Here is a 23,738-nt window from a genome sequence, read left to right as displayed (position 1 = left end):
CACTAAATAATGCCTCTGTAGCCTTGGTACTATATAGAGGAAGAAACAGAAATGATCAAGAATGTGTTCAGGTGCTGCTGAGATTTCACAAGTACTAACATGTATCTTCTGGTAACTAAAAAAAAGATATTTAGGAAAATGCAACACTTGAAGAAAAAAAATAAACTAATGTAAAATTACCCAATAAAAAATTATGGGGAACTGAATAATTCCATGTATTGTTCAATGATATTACACCTTAGATAAAGAACGGACAGTGAGCTGCTGGTCAAGCTAAATATCCCACTTTTCCCGAATCTTAGTATTTTAAAGATATATGGTTTCTTAGATCAACAAGGAAGAGAATGTAAGTAGGTTTATTTTTTAATTATCTACTTTAACTTCTGACTTTGAAAATTAGGCAGGATAGATACCTTAAAGACTTTATGCTTTTTTTTTCATTATGTATAAATCAATCAGACACAAAAATTTGTTACTTTTACTTCTTTGACTCTATCATCACCAGTAAACTCTCATGAGTTAGTGAATAGAAGTCCAAACACAAAATCTTGCTGCCTAGTAGTGGAACAAGTACAGTGAATATCATTAAGCCATCATTCAAAGAAGTTGTGTTCTACAAATCCATCCCTTACCAGCTTTTTATCACCTCTTCAGTTCTAGCTCTCAGTTGTAGGATAGATAAACAAAATTTTACTTTTATAGCACTATAATGAATGTAAAATTTAGGTTTTGAAAGTCTCCCTCCATTCCTTTTCACCAAGAGAGAAAACTCAACTCCTCTCATTTAGCTCCTCTCCTAATCTCATTCAGCTATCTACAAATTATGCATCTAATCTAAATTTACTGTCCTAGTTTCCTCTTATGGTCAGTGGAGCGAGATAGACACTACCAGAAAGTACTATATCTTGTAGTAAGACAGGTTATCCTACAGTGTAGGATATCCTTGAGTAGGATATCTCAGTGTTTGAGATACCTGGGATGAGTCCTCTGATGCCTGTCTCCTCTTTCACTAGAAAGGGAACACAGGAGATTAGCTCAGACTAGCAGTCCAGCTTCAACAGTTTAATTTGGAGGACATGAAACCCACATGAATTTTCATGTCATACATTACCTTGAGCCAGGAGCTGACCCCACTGGGAGTTTTTATTTGATATGGTACTTACAGTGCAGACTCCTGAAAGAAGATGTCATATCTTTCAATATTAATAATTCCTTATTACTAGTTTACCTTTGCCACTGTGAAAAGCTGTCACTGGTAGCCATCATTTTCATTAGTTACAACTTTTTCATACAAGTAGGTAAGAAAAGTAATTAAATTTACCAGAGGTCACTTTTGTTTCATAATTGCTTCCAGTTTAAAGCCGTAGAAAGAGCACTTTAAATGGATTAAAATTATGCCCTCTAAAAGATGACAGATGACACTTCCCTGTAGTTTAAACTTTTATGTCCACCAGAAATATATAATATTTTCAAGGAAAAGAAGAAAGCTTTCATATTAAAGAAGAAAGACAAAAAAAATGCCCTTCATACTGCAAATGCTAGAGCATTAACAATATTCAATACAGAAAATGTGAATTTTCTCATCATTCTGGTAGTTTCTTTCTGTGGTTATTGTGCTTATTCCCCCTATCCACTTCCACACTCTTCAAATCATTCTGTAGCTCCCTTTAGTTGTCTGTCCTTTATGTTGGATTTTGAATGAAGCTTATAGAAATGTCAGCTTGGCTCCTTTAGGGACTACAGCTGAAATTATCAAGCCCACTTTCATTGTCTTCAGTTGGTGACAAATGGCAATTTTATTCAGCAAGGGATGATTCTCTTTGAAGTTTGATTGATGAATGAGGCCACAGAGGTTGGTCCGGCTGACGAGGTTACCCCTACCAGCTGTCTACCCATCCCTGCTGCATGGGTGTCTGTGCTGCTTGTCAGTCAGCTGCCGAACCATTGCTGTTTGGTGTGCAGTATTTTAAGGCAGGCTGTAATTGGTGACAGCTTTCTTTACTTTGAGACACTGTGTTACAAACCGTGGTGGTTCCAAATCTCATTGATGGGCGGCTCAGACATCTGTGCAGTACAAGCAGGCTGGACAGCTTGGGCGCTGCCAGCGTCAGCTGTGCCAGCTCTTTCTGACGATCCGGAGTCCTTTAGTTTTGTCTTTGTTTTCATTTTGTGTTTCAGGTTACAATGAACCTACAGTCCCAAAGCACAAATTCTGAAATGTTTCTGAGGGGGAATGTTAACTGATCCCAATATGTTAGAATCCCCATAGTGTTTTGAGATTTCATTACAAAATCCTGAAATGTTCTTAATTCTTGTGTGTAGGCTGGAGCAAATGTGCTACTACAAGATGTTAATGGAAGCATTGCACTTGATTATGCCATAGAAGGGACCGAATCCAGCAGCATCCTTCTGATGTACTTGGAAGAAAATGGTAAGTCAGCTCTTCAAATTCTGAAATGTTTTTATTGAACATGCCATAAAAGTAAAAAGGCTAGATATTCATTTAACATAAGTCATCACTGAAGCCTCTGGAACTATATTAGTTTAGAGATGAAGAGGGTTTGGAGTCACGGACTCCGTTTCAGTAGCTCTAGTTTGGGAAAACTGATATAGGTTAGTGACAATTGGTGACTGTCGGCTTTGTTTTTGCCCATTCATATGGAGATGCCAAAATGTGAATTAAAAGCAGAGAAACAGCAGTAGCCCAGATGCTTTTGGAACAACTAATCGAACAGTTTGAAGGCCAGGTTTCACATTTAGTTTCATTTTACATATGAGTGATGCATAGCTGCAGCCTTTGTTTTCTTCAGTGATAGCTGCTAAATACAAATCTGTTCAAGTCTTCTGAATGGAAGTCTATGTGAAACTTTACCGCTTATTCCAAAATATTATTACTGTTTTTGTTTTGTATGGAGAAAATATTGTAGGTAGATTTGTATTATATAATATTGTATTATATAAAATACGTTGTAGATGGCAGCGCCTATATACCAAAATATGCTTTGTCATTTACCAGCTCCTAAATAAGATATGGGTTTTGAAATGAGATATCTAATATTGCTTTTGACTGTAATAGTTTGCATTCAGATTTTATGTGGCATAAAATGGAGGGAAATGTATTAAACAGAAATAATAAAGAGCTATAATACAAAAAATGTAACTTTAACATTGTCCCCATAAAAGAAATTTGCTTTAACTTAAACCAAGTTAAGTTACTTCCTGTTAATGGACATTTAAAAGCTAATTTTGTTTGTCGAGGAAATAACATTCAGTGTCTGATCCTGTGTGTTTAGTCAGCAGTATATCTTGTGTGTTACACACCCTGGTATTTTCATAATTTTATTTCTGTGGTGCCTGGAAAAGCCTTCTTAGCTCCTGGACTCTAGTTTTGGACTTTTTTTTCAATGGCAAGATACTAAAATCCTTGGTGTCTTGCAAAATGCATATATTTAGAGGTCTAAAAGCTTTGGCTGATGTTGCATTTATAAAGCATGTGATTATACAACAAAATATAGAACATCTACGTAGATCCATCAGAAGAAACTTCCCATCTCATTGGTTTGTCTCTGTTTAGATTTGGTTGCAGAAAAGAAATTTAAGAATAGAATTAAAAAAATGCTAGTTTCTTTGCAATATGCTTGCATTGAAGGAAGGTGTATAGAACAGTAGATTTTTATGACTTCGATGTTATCAATGTTGCTTTTTTATGGTAGATAGCAGAGGTACTATCTCACATTAAAACAATGATTCTGTGAATGTGGAAAATTTCTAGAGAATAAAAAATTAAACCTGATTAAGCTTTCTACATCTACTAACTTGAGATTGCTAAGCCTGAGCTAATTATCCACAGATTTTTCTTTTGGTCAAGACAGAGAAATAGGAAACATATATAGCATTTCAGCTCTTCCTAAGATAGCTAGATCAGAAGAACTGAATTCCAGGACTGCCTTTTTCTGTTGATTGTAATGGGAACTTAGGTTGACAAGTTCTAGTTGATTGGTTTTAATTTTAGAGGGTTAGAGTTGATCAATTTACCCTTTAATAGAAGTTCTAGGTGAAATCCTGACCTTCTGGTGGTCAGTGACAAAAATCCTGTCAAGTTTACTTGGTCTGCTGCTTTTCTTCTCTCACTATAGGCAGTGGTGTAATGTACCTGTATATTTTGTACTTAGTTTTAAAATTTTAATTAGTATCTTCTAAAGTATTGGAGTAGTCTACTATATATACAAAAATAATAGTTGAAGAGGAGATCATTAAGGAGAATAAAGGTATCTGGATAAGTATAAATTATTTTGAAATGCAGAGACTAAAGGGATCTTTGTGGATTGTTTTCCTGAAGCCCTTGTTATTGCAGTACATGCATACTCACATGCAAAGCAATGTCATGGTCCAAAATTTTGTTGTACAAGAGCATTAGGTGATCCGGTAGTAAATACCTTCTTCAATTTGTAGTATTTTGAAATGCTCACATCCAGTCTCACCCTGTAAGTACAAAATGAGATGCATTTCCCTGTTGCCTGTACTTCCCCTGCATACCTGAAAGGTTCCCTTGATGTTTTCCATTCAGCCATGCAGCCTATTTTACAACATGAAGTAATTGCCATGTAAAATAGACTGTATTCTATCATTGCCTCTAATTGCAGAGAGTTCACAGAAAAAAATAAAGTAGAGGGCGTTATGACTCAGCTAACAAGAAAACAAGAAGCTATGAATTTACTTTGATGAAACAAAGTTAGGATTGGAGCAATTAGCTTTGATGCTATAGAAAACTTTGTTAATTGGGGAGATTAAAGTTCTTAAAACTCTTGTGGATTTATAATTTCTTCCAGATTTCATCACTGTGGTAGTTAACTGCTTCCAGTTGCTGGTGATGCTTATATGAGATAAACCATTATTTTGTTCTTGTATTTTTGTAAGTTAACTTACAAAAAAAACCCTTCAAATCTTTTCTCTCTCTCTCTCTTTTTTTTTTTTTTTTTTTTTTAATTGGAAAAGCATAATTTAAATTTCCTCTCTTACTAGCTCTCTGATTTGAGGAGTGTCATTAAAATGTTGGATAGGTAAACATCTCACTGAAGATAACAAAAATGTAGCATTTCTGTGTAAATGACAGTTCCAGTCTTGTGTTTCCACATGTGATTATTTGGTAAGGATTCTTGTTCTTCATTATCTCAAGTACTTCCTGAGAGGTTTTAAGTTACTGAACCCTTCTACTTTCTGGAAGTATAAATACATTTCAGTTTGTACAGGCCTAACCGAGATAAATTGCAAGCCTTGCAGACATGAAGCTCAGACTGACCAGCTGCTTAAATATTTGCTCAGGTTCCCAGACAGCTTTCTTGAATAATTCCCTTCCACGTCCACATGACTTACAGCATCCAGCCTAGCTATGTTGAAGTTAACTTTGATGCATTTACCTGCATTGCAAATCTTAGCGCATGACTTCCGTTCAGAGAGTCTGCAGGTGTGTATTGAGGAGGAAAACTTAAGGAAACATAATACAGCTGAGGGGAAATGGAGTCCTCTGAGTTCTGTTTGTAAAATATTTTTACGCATAAGAGTATCACAAATGCAAAGTAAAGTTATTCCTCTAGCAACTGCCTGAAAAATTTTATATATTTTGTGGTGGTGTTCTGAGACATGGCGTATCAGAATTCTATATGCACATTCTAATATGGATATCTACATGAAACTTGGTGTATTTCATTAAAATATTCTATTTTGCTATAGCAATATCAGCTTTATAACAGCTTCTAATAAGTACTGTACTGATTTTATGGTATCTACTGAAACTAATTATCAGTTGAAGAAAATAAGAGGCAGTTTTAACTTACCTAGGAAGAAACGAGTTGTTGTATATATCCTCTGCGTATTAGGAACATCCTTTGTGTTAGGTGATTAACATTTCTAATTTATTATAAGCCTCGTTTAAGAGATCCTTAATCGAAAGTAGAAGTAGGACTACAGCATTCAATGTCATATTTAGACAAGTGGTAGAAATAGCTTAACTATATGAGAGCTGGTCATGTCCTGGGAGCACTCAGAAGCCTAGTGTACTCCTGAGCTCCAGGACTTTAGGATCGACTTAGCTAAAACAGATGTCTGCTAGCCACTCTAATTCACCTTATGGCAAAGGAGATGCTTCAGATATAGGTGTCTGTAATGGTTCAGATGAATCATGACCTGAACTCCATGTTTTTCTCTGTGGGCTAGGAAGGAAGGATTGATTCAGCTTAAGGGTATGATATTTACACTTACAGGCCTACAAATAGGTACCTACACATGAGCTTAGGTGTCTAAGTTCCTGTTACAATTAGTGGAGTTCTAGGTAATGCTGCTAGTACAGATACAAATACTGTTAAACGTCCTTAAATTTGTTCTTTGCCCTTGTTTCATTGCTTCTGCTTATTGCTGTTCTTACGTCAGTATCAGAAGAAGGTTACGATGCTTAAAGAATTTGACAAAGAAGATTGAGAGGCCTTCTCGTCCTATGTCCTGCCAAAGCAAGACCAACTTAGGGGTAGCTCAGGTTGCTCAGGGCCATTTTCAGTCAAATTCTGTTTCCAAAGTTAGAGATTCCACAGTCACTCTGGCCTATTGTCGAAGGACTGAACTATCTTCATGGAGATTTTTTTTTTTTTTAATAGTCAACTAGAATTTTATTTATTGCAACTTTTGACTGTTATCATTCCATTGTTCACCTCTGAGAATGTCTCACTTCAGAGGTGAAGTGGAAACACTGGGAAGTGTACAAAGGCTTTGAGTTTTTACTACTTCTGTTTTGTTTTGTGCTTGGTGGATTATTGGGATCATAAAGAATGTCCACCTGGAACCTTTCATTAACCTCTATTTAGAGTAAAATCAGCAATTTGTTTAAAAGGAAACTTTCATTTGTTAAAGCTGTTTTAAAAACATCATATTTTGAATTAACTCGTAACATATTTGAAAGGCACAATTTGTTGTGACTTATGTTTTAAATAATATTCTATGTGTTTTTGGAGGCAGAATGTTCTACTGCAGAAGTGTGGCAGCAAAACACTGATTGCGGTGTATGATACTTATGCTTCCTTTTTTTTCTTTTGGCTGTTCTAAATTTTAAATGCTTTGAAACTCATTTCTTTTTTTTTTCTTTTCTTTTTTGTGCTTTCTTTCTTAATATTTAGTTGCATGGTAGATTAAATGACTTATAAACTGGAAATGACTGACACATACTTCTTGTTTTCATCTTTGACATGTGACGGGATGTGACAAATTCATCGTGTAAATAGTATCCAAAAAAGAGGAGTTCCCTTTTATTCTCCAAGATCTTAGGTATCTGCTTTCAGTATGATAACTGTGCGTTCTGAGAACATCAGCATGTTATTTAATCTCAGAAAACAATATCTTTGAGGTTTTTTAGTTTGCTTTTTTACCGTGACAAGAGCTGTCACAGTAGCCACATTAGAAAACAAAGTCTTGCTTGTCTATTGTATAATGACAACTTATGCATTATCAAATTGTTAAAAAAAGAAAAGAAAATAATGTGATGTGAAATAATTTATTGAAAGAATGCTTATATTTAATTTATCAACTGGAAGATACAGATGTTTTTTTTTCACCTGGAATATGACTCAGGTGTTGAAAAAATGGTTACTACCCTACTACAAAGTATTTTTTTCTTTTTAGCAATTAACTTTCCATGCACCGAACTAATTTAAAGTAGCTGATTTAAGTTTATTGACCTTTGATGATAATAGAGATTCCATGTGCTTAATCAAAATCTTTTATAGAATTCCAAGCTGTGTGAGTAATGGATATATTTTGTTTTGTGAATATTAAGTGGATCACGTTTAACTCTCTAAAAACTTCAATGTGAAATATATAGAGCCAAAGTCATGTACAAATGCTACCTACATAAATAGTTTAATATGATATAAATTATTAAAATATTATCCAGATTTTGCAAAAATAGACCACAGCCCATTAAAATTTGTAAAAAGGATTAAAGATAAATGAGTCATAAGACTAAGGAAATATAGTAATCTATGATTTGAGAGTGATAAACATCCAAAAGGTTATTGTGGTTTAAAAGTTGAAATAATTTGAAATATTTAATGAAATCCAGTCATGGCTTTCTCAGCATTCTCACACTTTTTATGAAAAAAAAATTAATATGAAAATCCAAGTTATGTATGGGACCCCAGTTTTAATCAGTTACGTTAATTGATTGTTTTTATTTTAAAAAAAGTTAAGAAATCATGTGCCAAAATATAAGGGGAAAAAAAACCTGTGTCATTTCTTCAGTGCCTTCAAGAAAATCAGTTATTATAAATCAATCACATTTGATTAAAGAAAATTCTGTAGACTTTCATATCTAAGGATTTGAAAGGCTTTTTTTAAACAGTAATGAATTATTGCTAAGATACTACAATAAGAAATGACTAAAATGTCAACATATTCGGACTGTTAGCACTAAAGTTTAGTGAACTTCAGCTAAAATTTATTTTCCTGATTCTTTTTTTTCCTCTATTTTAGAACAATATTCAAAATAATTCTGATTTCTGCTTATAAATTTTCTGTTGAAAATATTGATGCAGTAAGTTGATAGAAAACCAGCCAACCAAAACCAAACAACTTCAGGGCAGTTCAAAACTTTTCACTCTGATTTTTTTTTACTGATTGGGGAAGACCTACCATTAAGATTATGGCACACAGAAAAATCTGTCTAGCCTCTGTAGAGCTGGATTAGTTCATGGTAGGGGTTATATGATGCTGTTGCTTGTGAGAATGTTGGACCAAACTGTTTCAGAGGGTCACTTCCAGTCCTATGCATCAAGCACACAGAAATGTGACACATGGAAAATGTCATGGTTGAGATTGCACATCTGTCTTCCTTTGGCCTTTGTGCTTGCTGAGGCAAGCCCAAACAGGCCACCTTAGATTTTATGTTTTCTAACTTTTGAGTATTTGACTTTGAAGTGAGATGCTAGAAATGGGCATACCCTCAACTCGTATAATACCTCAACTAATAAGCTGTGCAGAAATTTGAAAAAAAGTGTGAAAAAACTCAGAAACTGGGGATATGCTTTTGTATGCTTTCAGAAATAAAATATTAATGTTGATGAAATTCATGAAACTGTAACCTTTAAATAGTTTGGAAAAAGTTATCAAAAAAAAAAAAGTTACCATCTGAGTGTACACCCACTGGCTCTGCAACCTGTTCCCCAGGTATCTTGATGGTGCAGCCATGCAACCTGGGAGCAGAGGACTGGAAAAACACCTAAGTCATGAGGAGGAGATACCTTGTCACATCATAATCTTTCACTCATCCGTTGCCTCCGGAGCTGCATTTGAGCTCAGGCTCTTGCTGTGGTTCTTGCGTGAGCTGTATCAGAGCCCAGCTTTCTTCCTTCCTAATCTTGACCCTGACTCATTGACTTAAATTCCTGGCTTCACCTGTGATCTGTTGCTCAGCTCCCGGCTCTGCTGCCCTTGTTGAGCAGCCTGCTTTCACTGCTGCCTCACGAAAACGTACAAGCGTAACATATTAAGAACTTGTGGAAAAAGACTGAATATAGAAGTATCCAGCACCGTATGTGCTGACCTCGTTTCAGACCTCAGACTTGTGGCAACTAACCTGGCACAATGCTGTCCTTGTTTTGCTTCTGTGTTCTAATATTAATATTAGAAAAGGCTAAAGAGACAAAAGAGTAAATGTGAAAGACATATCCATAGATGAATGCTTTAGTAGTTAGCCTTGATGTTGTGCTTGTGTTAAAATAAAGAGCAAAGATTATTTCTCTCATCATACAAAATAAAAAGAGACAGAGTACACTGAACTAATTTTTAGCTAGAAGGGATATGATCATCATTCTTGTACAGGAGGGGAAAAAGCTCCGTCATGTTTCGCTGCAGAAGGAGAGTTATCACTTTCGTACCTCCATGAGGAGGACACAAGAATTCTCATTCCTGATAGCATTCTCCCTCAGAGTAGAGGGGAACAGACCGAGTGTCCTTCACCTGCTTTTATAACGTATTTAATGATAGTATATAGCATATAAGTATGAGGAAAGAGCATGTAAATATGACTTAATAAGAGGGAGAATTGGCTTATCAAAGCTGTTACAAGTTTTTAACCCATATTTGTATTTTCAAGACAAGATGATATTGATTTCTCCTAAAAACTGTTATGCCCGCTAGGGAGTGAGACATGCAAGTTATGAAAAAAGTGGCTGCTGGGAGTGTGGAACTGGTATTTAACCAAGAGTGTTGGAGTGTATTGCTTTGCACCAGGTGCAGAAACAGGTGAACTCTCCTTGCGGGTGGGGAGACGTCCTGATTGCTAGACGTCTTGGAAGAAAATATTCTCAGTTCTGTCTGCCACGTATTTCTTTACCACTCTTAACTTCCTAAAAGCTACTTGCCCCTTAATATCCAAGGTTTTTACACTCCTTTGGTTTGTCAATTTTATAATCATATGCCAGAGAGGGTGAGATAGCCAAAGGTCATGAAATGGCCTTGTCAGGTGTCTGTCTTAAGCAGTGAGAAGTGCGGCAGCCTCTAGATTTTAGGTTATGCCCCTGTCTGTCATCAGCGCTGATACTCATCACCAAACTTTGTGCCATGCAGGATCACTAATTTTTTTTAACTATTTCTTTTCCTCCCCATCTCCAGCAGGGATTTGAAAGCATTTAGGTCTTGTTCTGATTTTACAGGGTATTTGGAGTGTATTTTCCATCCTGTGCCTTTCTTTGACTTTCCTCCTCTTCTTAATGTGAATCTGTTCCCATAGTACGTGCCAGTTTTGTTTTCTTCCTCTATTTATTCATGTTGGCTCTCATCCCATTTAAACTGAATATCTAGACCATATTTTCCCTTTGAAAAGCAACATGAAGGTCACTCTCTGATTTAGCCAACAAGAGTTACTGTATGAGTAATTTTTTTTTTTATACTATGCAAATACATGAACAGAATCACTCCCTGGGGAGGGACTCTCTGGACTTACAGACTTCATTAACGGTGAGGCAGTTAGTGGTGAGGTCTCCTTGTCCAAGTCTCCTAGAATGTCTATGCCTGATAAAGCTACAGCGTGTTGTACTCATGCCAGCATTAAAGTATTAAAGCATTATGTTAGTAGCATCTTACAGGATTAGCCTGCTGGTTAGTACTGTGGCTGCTACTAAACTAAGACTGTATTTTGGGAGCTCCACATCTGGTGTTCGTTAGGGCCCTGTGCCACATGCCAGCCTCATGCTAGAAGAGATGGTTCATGAACCATCTACCATTTAAAAATCCTGTAGAAGACTTAAAGAGCTAACTCTCTGACTTGTGGTGAAAGAAATACTGAACATTTTGGGTGGTGATCTAATGGAAGCTATACTTAAATGTGTATCTGCAGTCTGAACTGCATTTATGTGAAAGATGATAGGTTTCAGCCCAAATACAGAAAACAATTTCTTAATATACCCATCTCATTTTCTCTAGCTTAGCTTTATATTTGTATTTTACATTTTTTTTATCATTTAGTGTGTCATTTAGTATCATGTAGGTGACAGGTATGAAACTATAAGAATATGTGGTCGAGGCCACAGTGTTTATGCTCTCAACACTTCACCTCAGAGCTGAAACTCTTTGAAGTGCTGCATGCAGATAAAATTCAGAACATAAGGCAATGTATTAAGTAGGATGTTAAAGAAAGAAAATGAACAGGATTCTTTGCTGAACTACATACAAGACATATATATACGTGCAAGTTCTGGGATAGCATAAAGCTAAGAAATTTTAAATATGCTTTTATATTGAAATGCTTCGATTGTTTTAACAGGGTAAAAAAATAAACATTGAAGAGAAAATATAAAATAAAATATTTAGGTTGCGTACAAATCATTTGTCACTCTTAAGCTCACTGACAAATGTAGGAGAGAACCAAGAACTCACTTTTCATGTGGTTTTCATTAAGTCATGGCTAAGCCAGTGAGGAAGAATTTTTATACTCAAGTTACATTTTCTATATATGGATGTAAATTGCCACTGGAAGCTACGAGCCGGAGAATCAAGCCCTGAATTTTGGTTAGCTATTCTGATCAAGCCGTGGCCAGTTGCTAATTTAACCACTTTGCAATTTTATTGTACTCTCTGTTTCTAATTTTATATCTTTTCAAATTGGACACCATGCTTCCTTTTGGTTATAGACTGCCTTGGTTATCTTCCATTTGAAGCTGTCCCTTGACAAGTGTTTATTTCAATAGCAATGCTGACGCAAGCTGTCCCAGGCGCTTTGTTCCTTTAGTCCCCTCCCATTTGTTCCTGCCTCCACACCACATATTCACTTGTTTATGGACTTACAAAGGTCCAGGCCCGGATGGAAAACTAATCCCGTTTAAAAATTACCTAGGCAGATTAAAAAAAAATGTGTTGATTTTTAATGTCGTTTCCCTGACTTCTCGATCTCTCAAGCAACAGAGCTGACACATTTTAGGGATTGGTCTGGGTGCTGTGATATACACATGGGGATGAAAGAATGGAGCCAAAAGTCATATTCATTAAATAAGACCTGAAGACTTGAAGTGGCTTCCTTCAAGTGCAAAGTCCTGTTTGCAGCTCTTTTACATTTCACGGTCCCTGTAGGTTTAATGATATTACAACTGCTTTACCTACAACTGCTATTGTGAGTAGTGAATCAAGCACATGTATTTGGAATTGTTGACTGACATTAAGTCATCTACTGATAAATAAAGATATGAGTAAACTTGTTGGTAAATATAAGTGGCAAATGTTCTATAAATGCATACTGAAATCTGATTAAGCTGTTGATTACACTTTTACAAACCCAGAAAACAAAATCATTTATGTATTCTTTCCTGATGAATGAAGTAGCAGAAGGTTTTAACCATTTTCTTTTTATTTTTCGTGCAGGTGTAGATCTGAATTCGTTGCGCCAAATGAAGATACAGAGACCTATGACAATGCTTACAGATGTCCGACAACTCATATCAAATGGTGGAAATGTCAATCAGAAGAATGATGAAGGAGTTACACTGGTGAGTGGAAATATGTCAAAATCAGAGTTTCAGCCCTGTGAATACGCATGTTTTTCAGCTGTTTACCAGTGAGCATATTTGCAAATATGGATGCAGGAGAATCCACTGAGCTAGAAGGGTCTGTTGATACAAAGAGAAAATGTAGGAATACAAGATTTTGGTCCTCATCCGGCCTTTTGAAAATAGCTTTATGTCAATATCCTGTCCTGATTTTTAAAAGTCTAGTGCAGCATCTGTGTTTTAATGACAACTTTTTCACTCTTAGCTCTAATTATATTTTTTAAAACTACACTGAACATTCACGTAAAAAATTAACAGCAAGAAAAGTATTGTGCAGTGTAGTTTAAAACTACAGCAGATTTTATGATCCCTAATATTCTGTTTCACAGATGTCCTAAAACTTCGCTGAGTGATTCCTATTTTAAGCTTGTGTCTTCTGGCTGAGCTAGGAGGTATCCCGTTGATTAAATGTAATGGAGTATTCGGCATATCTGAGGATAAATATTCTCTCTTCAAAATTTGCATTTTATTTCTAAAGTCTTTTTTATGTACTTTTGTTGTACTTTCGTTTTTTCTGTTCTCTTTTTTCAAGATTACTATTTTTTCAGCTGTTGAATCATTTTAAAAAGTAATTATTTTTTTTCCTAAATTGAATACGTCTGTGAAATGTTCTCTCTGCATAAAACATTCTCAATATTGTTATAAATCAGTAAATAGTCATCAGTAGCATCTAGATGTTGAATCCCTTTTTTTCTGTTGTCCTGCTTTTTTTCTGAAAATACAAAACTAAAATAATTAAAAAGACTAGTGTTACTGAACCATTGCATTTCTGCTAAATTACATCCAATGATACTGAATTAATGCACCAGATCATTAGTATTTAGTGCCACATTTTGAAAACTTGCAGGGCACTTAAACTATCAAACTGAAAAAGTGAGCAGCCTCATATCTAGGGTTATTGAATTCAGACACTAATTATGTCTGCACTGAAAGTTATAATTCTGGGGTGGCAAAACTGCAGTAAAAACCAGGAACAATGGGTTGAGAAAGCGCGATGAGGCAACTTTAGTTTATTTCATTAAAGCATTGATGTAACTTCAGGTTTCCTGGTACATTTAAGCTATGATGCTAATTCAACAGGAAAATGCAAGTTGTGTGCATTCTACTTTGCTCTTACTGATATTTTAGTCTGAATTGGCTTAGTTAAACCAAGTTAAGAACTTACATAATCATCACTGTATAAAACTTCTTTGATATTTAGCTGAAATAGATGCCTGAAATGTGTGTAACTATTACATGCATCAGGAAAAATCATTTTGAATAGCCTGCTTTTTTTGTTCTTTGCTTGGTGGAGTGTGGACAAAGGGGATGTTTTTATGTGAATGGATTTAATGTTGAACTTTGATTTCTGAACTTCTTTCACAGTCTTGCAACAAGTAGCTGCAGAGTGGATCATTTTGCTTTTGTTGGAGATTTCTATTATGTGAAACTTTTGTCTTACAAACTGGTGGGAAATCCACAGTTTGTTAGAGTGCTCTGTCTCTATTCATCGGTGTGGAGTCAGCCAGTCTGCCCCGTAGCTGTATGTGTATCAAAGGGTTATGGGAATATGTTCTTGTTGCTCTAAATCTATCTGTACAGAGACAACAACAAAAATACTAGTTTTAAGTAGCAATTTTTTTTTCTTTTTTTTTTCCTGATAGAGTCCAAATTGATACAGTTTAAGACTGGGATATTGTTATATGTGAAACTCTACCAAAAACTAAAAGTTTGTTGCTCCAATCCTATTGACAGAAGTTCAGCAAGTCTGTTTTTCCCTATAACACTTGTTTCATGTGCTTTCATTCTTACTGCATGCAATCGAGTATATTTTATATTCCCTGAATATTCTTCATTTCTGAAGGTGGATTATAAGTCTTATTACAAACCTTAACACAGCAAGATTCTTTATTTTATAGCAATCAGGTGTACCAAAGCGTTTTGGTGTATCTCTGGATAACCTGCACCAGCAGGACAAACATAAAGTACTTTCTTTGTGGTGGCAAACTCTATGGGAAAAGTAGCACTGAAGCCTGCTCAGGTATTTATTCTCTATAGGTCAGAAACAATCTCTTCTTCAGGAAAGCTACATTATCTGAGTCCATGTGGAAAATAGGATGAATAAGATCAAAAATTGAGGCCCATAAATATGTATGTGCATGTTGTGCTATATGCATAATATATACATATATACAGATAAAGAACGATACCTGGCAAAAATATTTTTATGAGAAATTTTCTAGTGAAAATCTTTTGTAGAAGAGATATTTCAATCATAGAATATGTCTTTTGTCCTGTGAACTTTTAAACAGCTTTAAAATAGCAGTTATCAAATTGATATTTCAATGGAAAATAAAATTTCTTTCCCTAAAAGCAAAAAGCCAAAGCTAAATCAAATTAGGGGAAAAATTTTGTTTGTTTGTACACTTGAAATGAAAGCAATTATAGTGCACAGAATTGGTGTTCTGCCCCCCCTCCCCCCCTTTTCTGTTCCTGGACACATTTCCCATTCCATTTTTGATAAGGAATTGCTTCTTGGTGGGAAAATTTTCTAGAGTAAATTTTTTTGAGCTGTATATTTCATCCATCTGTATCAAGAATGTTAAAAAGGAAAAACGTGCATACTTTGCAGATGCAGCTCAACCAGAAATAGCTGGCAAATACGACTCATTTTTTGGAGGCTCCTATTCTTATAGTTACTCTGAGACTACTCAAATCTAAGATAGATTTATTGCAAAACCTTTTTCTGCCATTAGCCATCCATTTCAGTTCTCAGAAAAACGCTGTTACCCTGTTTCTTCGGGTAGTGTTGCTTCACGGTATCTGTTGGATCTCTCTTGCCCTGAGTCAAAGGGCATACTTTGCAGTTCTTGCAAACTTCCCCCATTCCAGCAAACCTCCATTCTTGCAAACTTATGGAGGCCTGTTCTCACTGACCTTGTGAGAGCTGATTCCTCGTAACTGTGGAAGAGTAGTTATATTGTGCTGGTTTCCAAATGCAAGTTTTATCCCCTTTGCTCCCAGAAGTAGAGGAAATATTTGCAATCATAGCAGAGAACCACAAGACATTAAACACTCCCAAGCTGTAAGCTGAATGATTTGGGACATCTGAAGTATGTGACTCAACACACTTATTCACAATAAATATGAAGCAGTTTTCACCAAGAACCACTACTGATAAATTTTCTCCGATGTATGATTTTTTTAATTTCATTTTCCTTTTTACTTGATTTACTAGAGTAAATAAAGAATTTATGTTGTCTTATAATGCATATCTTTCTATATGATTGATTTGTGTGGTTCTCTTCACAACCCTCTTTGGTTTTATATTTATGTCAGTTTTATATTTTTATTACATATTTGTTGTTTTATTTATTTTTATTATATATATATTTCTATTATATTTAAATTATTTTAAGCCTATGCTATAGAAACCATCTGTAGTTTATTTTATTGCTGATATGAATGCCAAGCACATGTAGAGCCTTGTTTATCAATATATCACACAGTGAATGTCCAGTTTCTCAAATCTATTAACAAGCTATTAAATAAAAAACTGTTAATACCAGAAAATATTTTTGAGCTTTCTCTTACCCCTTCTTACCACTTTAGTCCTCACTACCTGATCTCTCATACTGTCCTTGCTACTCAAGATGACAAGCCACAGGCAAAAGGAGCTAACTTTAAAGTTGTCCCTCACACTTTCCGCACTCTCTGTTCAGCTTTGATTCTGAAATGAAGTTTACTGATCTAGGTAACCAACTCAAATTATTAAAGCAATACCTCCCAAAGTAATTAAGCAATATCTAGTGAAGCAGGGTAAATAAGAGAAATAAAAACATTCTGTTTGAAAATTGGGAACTGCGACTGATTTTGCACTGTAAACCCAATGTGCTTAGTCTGATTCTGTGTTAATGAATTCAATTTAGAGTAAAACAGTGTCAGTTTACAGCTAAAAGGTATTTGAACTATCATAAAAGAAAGTCAGGTCTAGGCCAAGCTCTGCTGAAACATATGAATCTTCACAAATTTCATGAGCTCAAGTAAATGTTTAAAAGGATATGCTTGAAATTGTGTGGAACTAGATTGTTTAAAGGAAAAATAAATATAAATAAGCTGGCGTTCGTGCTTATTGGTAGATTTTCTTTATGAATGCTAAAAAAGATTCTGCTGTGGTTCCCTAGAATGTTGTTTGCAACATGTAGATTTTGCTTTTGTCTTTGATGAGATTTATATGGCTAGCTCTGTGGAACACCCAACGTGTCCTATAACCCCTTACAGGTCTGTAAGAGTTGTGTAAACTGCTTTCACATTGCAGCTTCACGTGGCCTGTGCAAATGGATACAAGAATGTGGCATCTCTGATTCTGGATCATGGGGCTGATCTCAATGTGGTGGATAATCAGTACTGGACACCCCTGCATTTAGCTGCAAAGTATGGACAGGTAAAGCATGATTCTTCTTTTCATTCTCTTTTCTGTGATAGTATTTTCTAGCAATGGTAAATACATTTACGTTAGAAGACGATTTTATTTTTAATATGAAAAAAATTAACATTTCTGCACTATAAGTGGCATAGGAAACGGCAGACAGCACTTGAGAATAAACATCACAAAGCTATGAACCTGGTACAGCTCGTTAAGGTCAATATACCGTCAACAACAGTTTCTCTTCTGTAAAAGTTAAATTTACACTGAAATTTGAAAGGAAGCCAAAAAAAAACCACATTTGCTTATTTTCTCTTATTCTGATGTCAAAGGCTTGGTTTTAGCTGGCTGATTTGCTGTGTACTTTTCTGTGAAGGAACGTCCAGGATCCACTTAACACAGTTGTTGCATTGAAATCTTTCCGGACGTTGAGTTGCGGAAGAATCTGCTGAACGGGGATCTCGGGGCACGTCTCAGTGTGGCTCGTGCCTCTTCCTTCCCACCCCACCATTTCACGGTTTCTTCAGCCCCGCTCTCCCAGAGCACCCCACGCGCCTTCATTCCATCTTCGTTCGTCCCACTCACGCACCCCTACCCGCTTGTCACCTGCCGCTTGCCCACGGCTGCCTTCCTGAAACCCCTCCGACGCGTCCCAGCTCGGCCTCCCGCCTTCCTGCCCTTGCTCCCGCCAGGGCTCCGCTGCCGCCCCCGGAGGACTCGCCCCTTCCCGCGTCTGCCCCGTGCCGCGAGGCGCGGGGACCCGCTCTGGGCCGGGGACGCGGTGCGGAGCATCGCTGCCTTGCGCTCAGCTTCCTGCTTTCCTCTGCCCAGATTCCTGCTGACGGCAGGGATGTCCTTCGCCACGGGTGGGTGGAGGTGTACGAACACGCTGTGAATTGCGGCTATCAAGCCATTCCCCTGTATTTTGACATATTGTAATGCCTGTTTCTATCAGTTTGCCTCAGAGAAAAAGCGCGCTTTTATGCATAACACACAATGGCAAAATGTTGATGATCCTTTGTATGATTCTGCTTGGTTTCCTTTTTTTAATTTTCAGTAAATATAAATAGAAATACTGGTGGATTTTTGCGGAGAATGCAAACTCCATACTTAGATAAGTCTTAAGTTTGTGATTGCAAGTGGCTAATGGAAAAATAATAACTTTTCTTTTGCAGTCTTGTAAGAGCTCAGCCTGCTGTTCTGTGAGATGATCCTCATAGATGGCTTTTTTTTTTTTTGAATTATTTCCCTTCATGTTCCAGATGATGATGACACTGATTTTTTGTTATCATTCTGTCCTCAGAGTTTACAGTGAGAAACCAGGGACTAATTGTGCCAGGCACTCGACAAGCACAACTTGTATTTGAGCAAGACAAATGCAGTAATGCATGATTTTCCTCACCAATAGTAACAAAATACAGAGCAAATATCTTCCTTATGCGTTGTTAATGAATAATACTATCTTGGAGCTATTTTATTAACATTATAGATAATTTATCTTCTTTATTTAGAAAATAGATATGGCTTGTGTATGGATTCTGTTTGTAAGAAGAAGTAAATCATATTTAAATTGCTTTATCAAGAGGGATTTATAGAGAGAAAATATTCCATCCAGTAACTAAGCCATCAGAGTGTTTTTAATATTTCCATTCTTATGGTAGTAATTTTGAAACATCTTTTAGTCTTGATTCATATGCATGTCGTATTTATAATTCCATTTTGAATAATTAATTATAGACAAATATGAGAGGAAAAATGGTAGAATAGGAATAATCTTAGTCAAGATATGACTTAGGATATTCTGTATTAAATAAAAATATATTTTCAAGGAATTAGTTGATTTTTAACAAAAAAAAAATTTGTTTCCTGAGGAAGTTATTAATATAAATTCCTCGCTTAGCATTTCTTAAAATTCACAATCATTAGGCCCTTACGATTTCACAATTTCTTATAGTACAAATCTGTGGTTGCTTTTGTTTAAAAGTCTCACTTGGATAACTTTTACTAGAGTGATAAATCTGTGTCTTCTAGCAGAAAATTATAAATAAATCTATTTGGTTTAGTTTGATGAACTACCGTTTGTATTTACAGTGAGAAAGGCAGCCATTTTCAGGTGTGATAAACTAACTCCCGTGCAACCTCCTATCTAAATGAATGGGACAGATCCATTTAAATTTATGGAGGGAAGCAGATGCCTTTTAAAATGTGAATATATAGAAAAAAACTATGCTGGGAATCTTTAACAGTCTTTTTGGTTCACAGTTTTATGTATTTTTAATTCCATATTTTTTAAAGTTCATGTATAATGCATTCTCCCATCTCCATTACACTGAATTAGCATTCTACCTGCAAGTTCTTTTCTTTTGAATTGATTTCCTTCCTTCCAGGAATGTATCTGAGTGGAAGAATAGAGGTTCTTGTCTAGCAGCTTGTCTAATAAGCAATGATCCTTTAGTGATTAGTTCTAGATGTTAGAAAACCAAACAAACAAGAAGAGCCTTTCTGTAACACTGGTATTTAGTAGTTCACTAGCACTGCTGCTGAAGGATCTGCAGCCAGCCCCCACCTGGGATATTATTAGTAGTATTATTTCATGAGTCATAATGACTGACAGTTCTTCTCGTTCTGTTCATGATGTACCTGCAAATTTCTTAGTCATTAAAACATATACTTTCAGATATATTTTCAAAGTGAGGAGTGAACAGACCAAATGATAGGTAGATTGCCCATGGCTACCCATGGGCATTGGATGGTAGGTATGGGGTACGGCTTTTACTCTTAGTTGGCTTAAAGTTGCAAAGAATTAATCCTACAGAGGAAAAATAGGAAGAGTTAAAGATTTGAAGGAATATCAGTCTTATCAAAAGCAAAGCAAAAATGATTTGTTGCATTTTTTCCAAAGAAGGAATAGCCTAAGCTTTAAGTGGCTATGTTATATTATATTATAATACAATATCTGATATGAAAAAAATGTAGCTATTTGCATATACTTTTTAAAAGCAGTTTTAAACATATTCTAGTCGCTGATAGACTTACTATCTAAAATGTACTTAAAAATTGTGCATATATTTTAAAAAGAAAATAAATGAATGATATATGAATTGTTGTATTCGGGCCAGAGTGTAGCTCCAGTGTAGAACATATTTCTTCCTTGCACGGGCGTACAGCATATTATTACTGCGTCTGAGGGATATGTGCAGTATATGGCTGTTGAGTACAAGATGAGGCTACTGAAGCTGCTGACTGAAGGTCACTTTCTCTTTGTAAGATGAGGCTCTGCTTTGCAGGAACAGATTAGATTACAATGAGTGCAGCAAACTAGTTACTGAAATACTAGCAGCTGCAAACATTAAGAAAACAGTAATAGTCGCATTAAAACATAGGCATATTTTTAAGTGATATTCTTCTGAGTTTTTAGGACTATTGTTGTCATTTCACCCCCCTGTAACTAAGAGCGCTGAAGACCTCTTTTTAATGCAAGTTGAGATTCTCACATTACACGAAAAATAGATATTATTCAGGTATTAAGGTCAGAGTTGCTCAATACTTAAATAAAATAATGGGATATAAGAACCTCTTCAGCCCACATGTAAATCTGCATCAGTTGCACACAAAAAGCTCTTCAGAATAAGGTAATGAAGGCAGTGAAGTCGAATATCAAGAAGTTAGAATATGTCGGGGTTGGCTACATAAATTTAACTGAGCCTTTTGGACATATGCACGCTCATGTTGTCATTGACAGCAATTGTGGCTCTCCATCTCATTCACAGCAGGATGGGGAGTGCTGATACATGTGTGACCGTGATGGAGCACACACACTCACTGGGGCATCACCCCTTCCGTACTGTCACTGACACCAGCTGTAGAAGGGCAACTTCGATTTCTTAGCTGACCCCTAATTTGAATTTTGGGATTAGCGTAGCAATCCTTTTCTGAAGAGCTATTAATCTGGCAGGGGGAGTGCTGCCCCTGCCAGACACCTTCCCGGCTGCTGCAATGAGGAGAGCACACGCTCGCCCTCGCCGCAGTGGGAATAGGCTGCAGCTCTGACATTTTCCTTGGGTACTTTGGCACATTTCCCAGGCACAAGCTGTTTCTTTGTTGTTTATCACAGAAGTGTCACCTTTCAAACCAGCTATGGGAAGCATGCAGGTCAGAGCTGACTCCTCAGTAGCTTAAACACTACCTCTCCCAAAATTTAATTCTTCAGACATGCTGGCCATGTCTAAACTGTTAACTTGCTAAATAAAAGAAGGCCAGGGATTAAGCTAGATGACAGATTCTGGCTCAGTTCCACGTTGTATAGACCCAGCTCCATCTATAGGAGATTAAACTCGTTCTTAGAGAGCTGGTTGGAATGATCCAAAGTACAGTCAGGGAAGGAGTGCTACTTAAGAGCTACTTAAGCTTGTTCTGTGGTGCTCTCTTACTTAACAAGATAGACTTAGCCTGTGGCTTTGAGGCTTTAACAATTTCATGATGTCAAATGCAAAGAAAATTCATGAGCTTCTGCCTGTATCTCTCCAAGAATAACAATTGGACAAGCAAGGCTGTCTCATTAAGCAAAATTAAATTTGTTGACGTTTAGGGAGCTCACATGTGCAGTTACTCATTGTTACTGCATTATATATATCCTGAATCATTTTCAAAATGTGTGAAGAAAATTGCTGTCCTGTAAGAACGTTCTCCCTTAATACAATTGCTTGGCTTGTTTGGTTGGACTGAATAATACCCATCTAGCTAGCTAGTTCCTCCAAATACTGCATTTCTTTCAGACTCTTTCAGAAGAGACGCTATGTCTGCAAGAACACACCTAGGTACTGCATGGTCTAATGTGCTCCTCGTTACCCAGACACACTAGTTATTTGGCTCGGTAATGGACTGTAGTTTAATTTCATTTTCTCTAAGTGCATTCTTACAACTAGATTGAAAATTCAGAATCATGCTTCAACTTAAATGAGATACCCAAACTCAGTGTAAGAAGTCATACTAAATCTCATTCAAGTTTGGCCATTGTCATAGCAGTTCCTTTGAATTCAGTTTCTAGACTTAAGCAAACACATTCCACAAATGTTTTCACTGAGAAGAGCCTAAAGAAGGTTATGCTTGTTCAGTATTTCAAAAGGAATACAATAGAGTCACTCAGGGGATACATATTTTCCCTGCCACGCAGTTGGAATATTTCATTTATGGTCAGAAAATCCTTCAGAGAATGTTTTATCCAGATACATCTCATCCTCTTTTCTTTAGTCTTTTTGTTCTTCTTTGGCATGCATGATGATGCTCAGGTAGAACAGCAGCATTTCCCTTCAGATCAAATTACACTCATTTCCCTGAAGCAGAGGGAGCACTTTGGGATTTCTGCCTGTGATATCTTTCTTTCACTCTCAATATATTCAGGTGATTTCTATAAATCCTTTGAATGCTAATTGTGGATACAGAATACTAAAGCAGGAGAAGCTAGATTCACACAATACCAAATGATAAGAAAATAGATTTACAAGCCTGAGCTTCATAAACAGAAGGGGCAACCACAGTTCACCAAAAAAAAAAAAAAAAAAAAAAAAAAAAAAAAAAAAAAAATCCAGTGTTTATATATATGTTTTATATATATATATGTTGTTAACTGAGATGTACATGAACTGCATTATATATTCTGCTTGACAATTGCAGTATCTCATTGATCAATATAAATTTAATTTTCTTTGAAATGCCAACTATAATAACTTTGTGTCATAAACATATATGTGTTTATATAAAATACCAAAGGCATATGTGAAAAAGAGAGCTAATAAGACAGTACAAACAGACAGACTCTGGGAAGTGCCAGATTTCAGATTTCTCTGTGTGGTATTCATATAGAACTTCTATGCACATGACTCACAAGCATCTTTAATCATCCTCCTCATCATGTGATATCTATTCTGCCTTATTTTTCTCTAATTTCCTAGGGAGACTGAAAAGAAACAATTTAGGTTATCAGTCTTCCAGCTACCTGGCTCAAATGCTGAAGAAAAACTTAACTGACCTTACTCACTTCTTAAGATAGCTAAAAACGTACAATGTTGTCCTTTGTATGAACTATTCCAGAGGCAGAAAAGGTATATATGTAGGCAATATATGTTAAACATACTAAGAGAAAGGTAGTGGTGATGCTTGGGGACCATTCCAAGTTCTGTATATAAACAGTCTTTTCAGTTCATTCCTCCTGCATGTAACCTTGCTCGTTCCATTTTCTCCAGTCTGTTCCATTC

At 36.1% G+C, this 23,738-nt stretch overlaps 1 protein-coding gene across 1 annotated transcript in view; it reads left to right on the top strand.

Annotated features, from left to right (window-relative positions):
- Window positions 1-23,738, top strand: part of MYO16 (myosin XVI) — a 278,529-nt gene that overhangs the window by 57,126 nt on the left and 197,665 nt on the right. Inside the window, exons 4-6 of the mRNA XM_062575533.1 lie at window positions 2,323-2,431; window positions 12,895-13,019; window positions 17,377-17,502. Coding sequence (XP_062431517.1) covers window positions 2,323-2,431; window positions 12,895-13,019; window positions 17,377-17,502 — 360 coding nt within the window. The remainder of the gene's footprint in view (window positions 1-2,322; window positions 2,432-12,894; window positions 13,020-17,376; window positions 17,503-23,738) is intronic.

This window comes from Rhea pennata, chromosome 1 (assembly GCF_028389875.1).
Source record: "Rhea pennata isolate bPtePen1 chromosome 1, bPtePen1.pri, whole genome shotgun sequence".
Taxonomy (NCBI): domain Eukaryota; kingdom Metazoa; phylum Chordata; class Aves; order Rheiformes; family Rheidae; genus Rhea; species Rhea pennata.
This window is presented reverse-complemented; position numbering and strand designations above follow the sequence as displayed.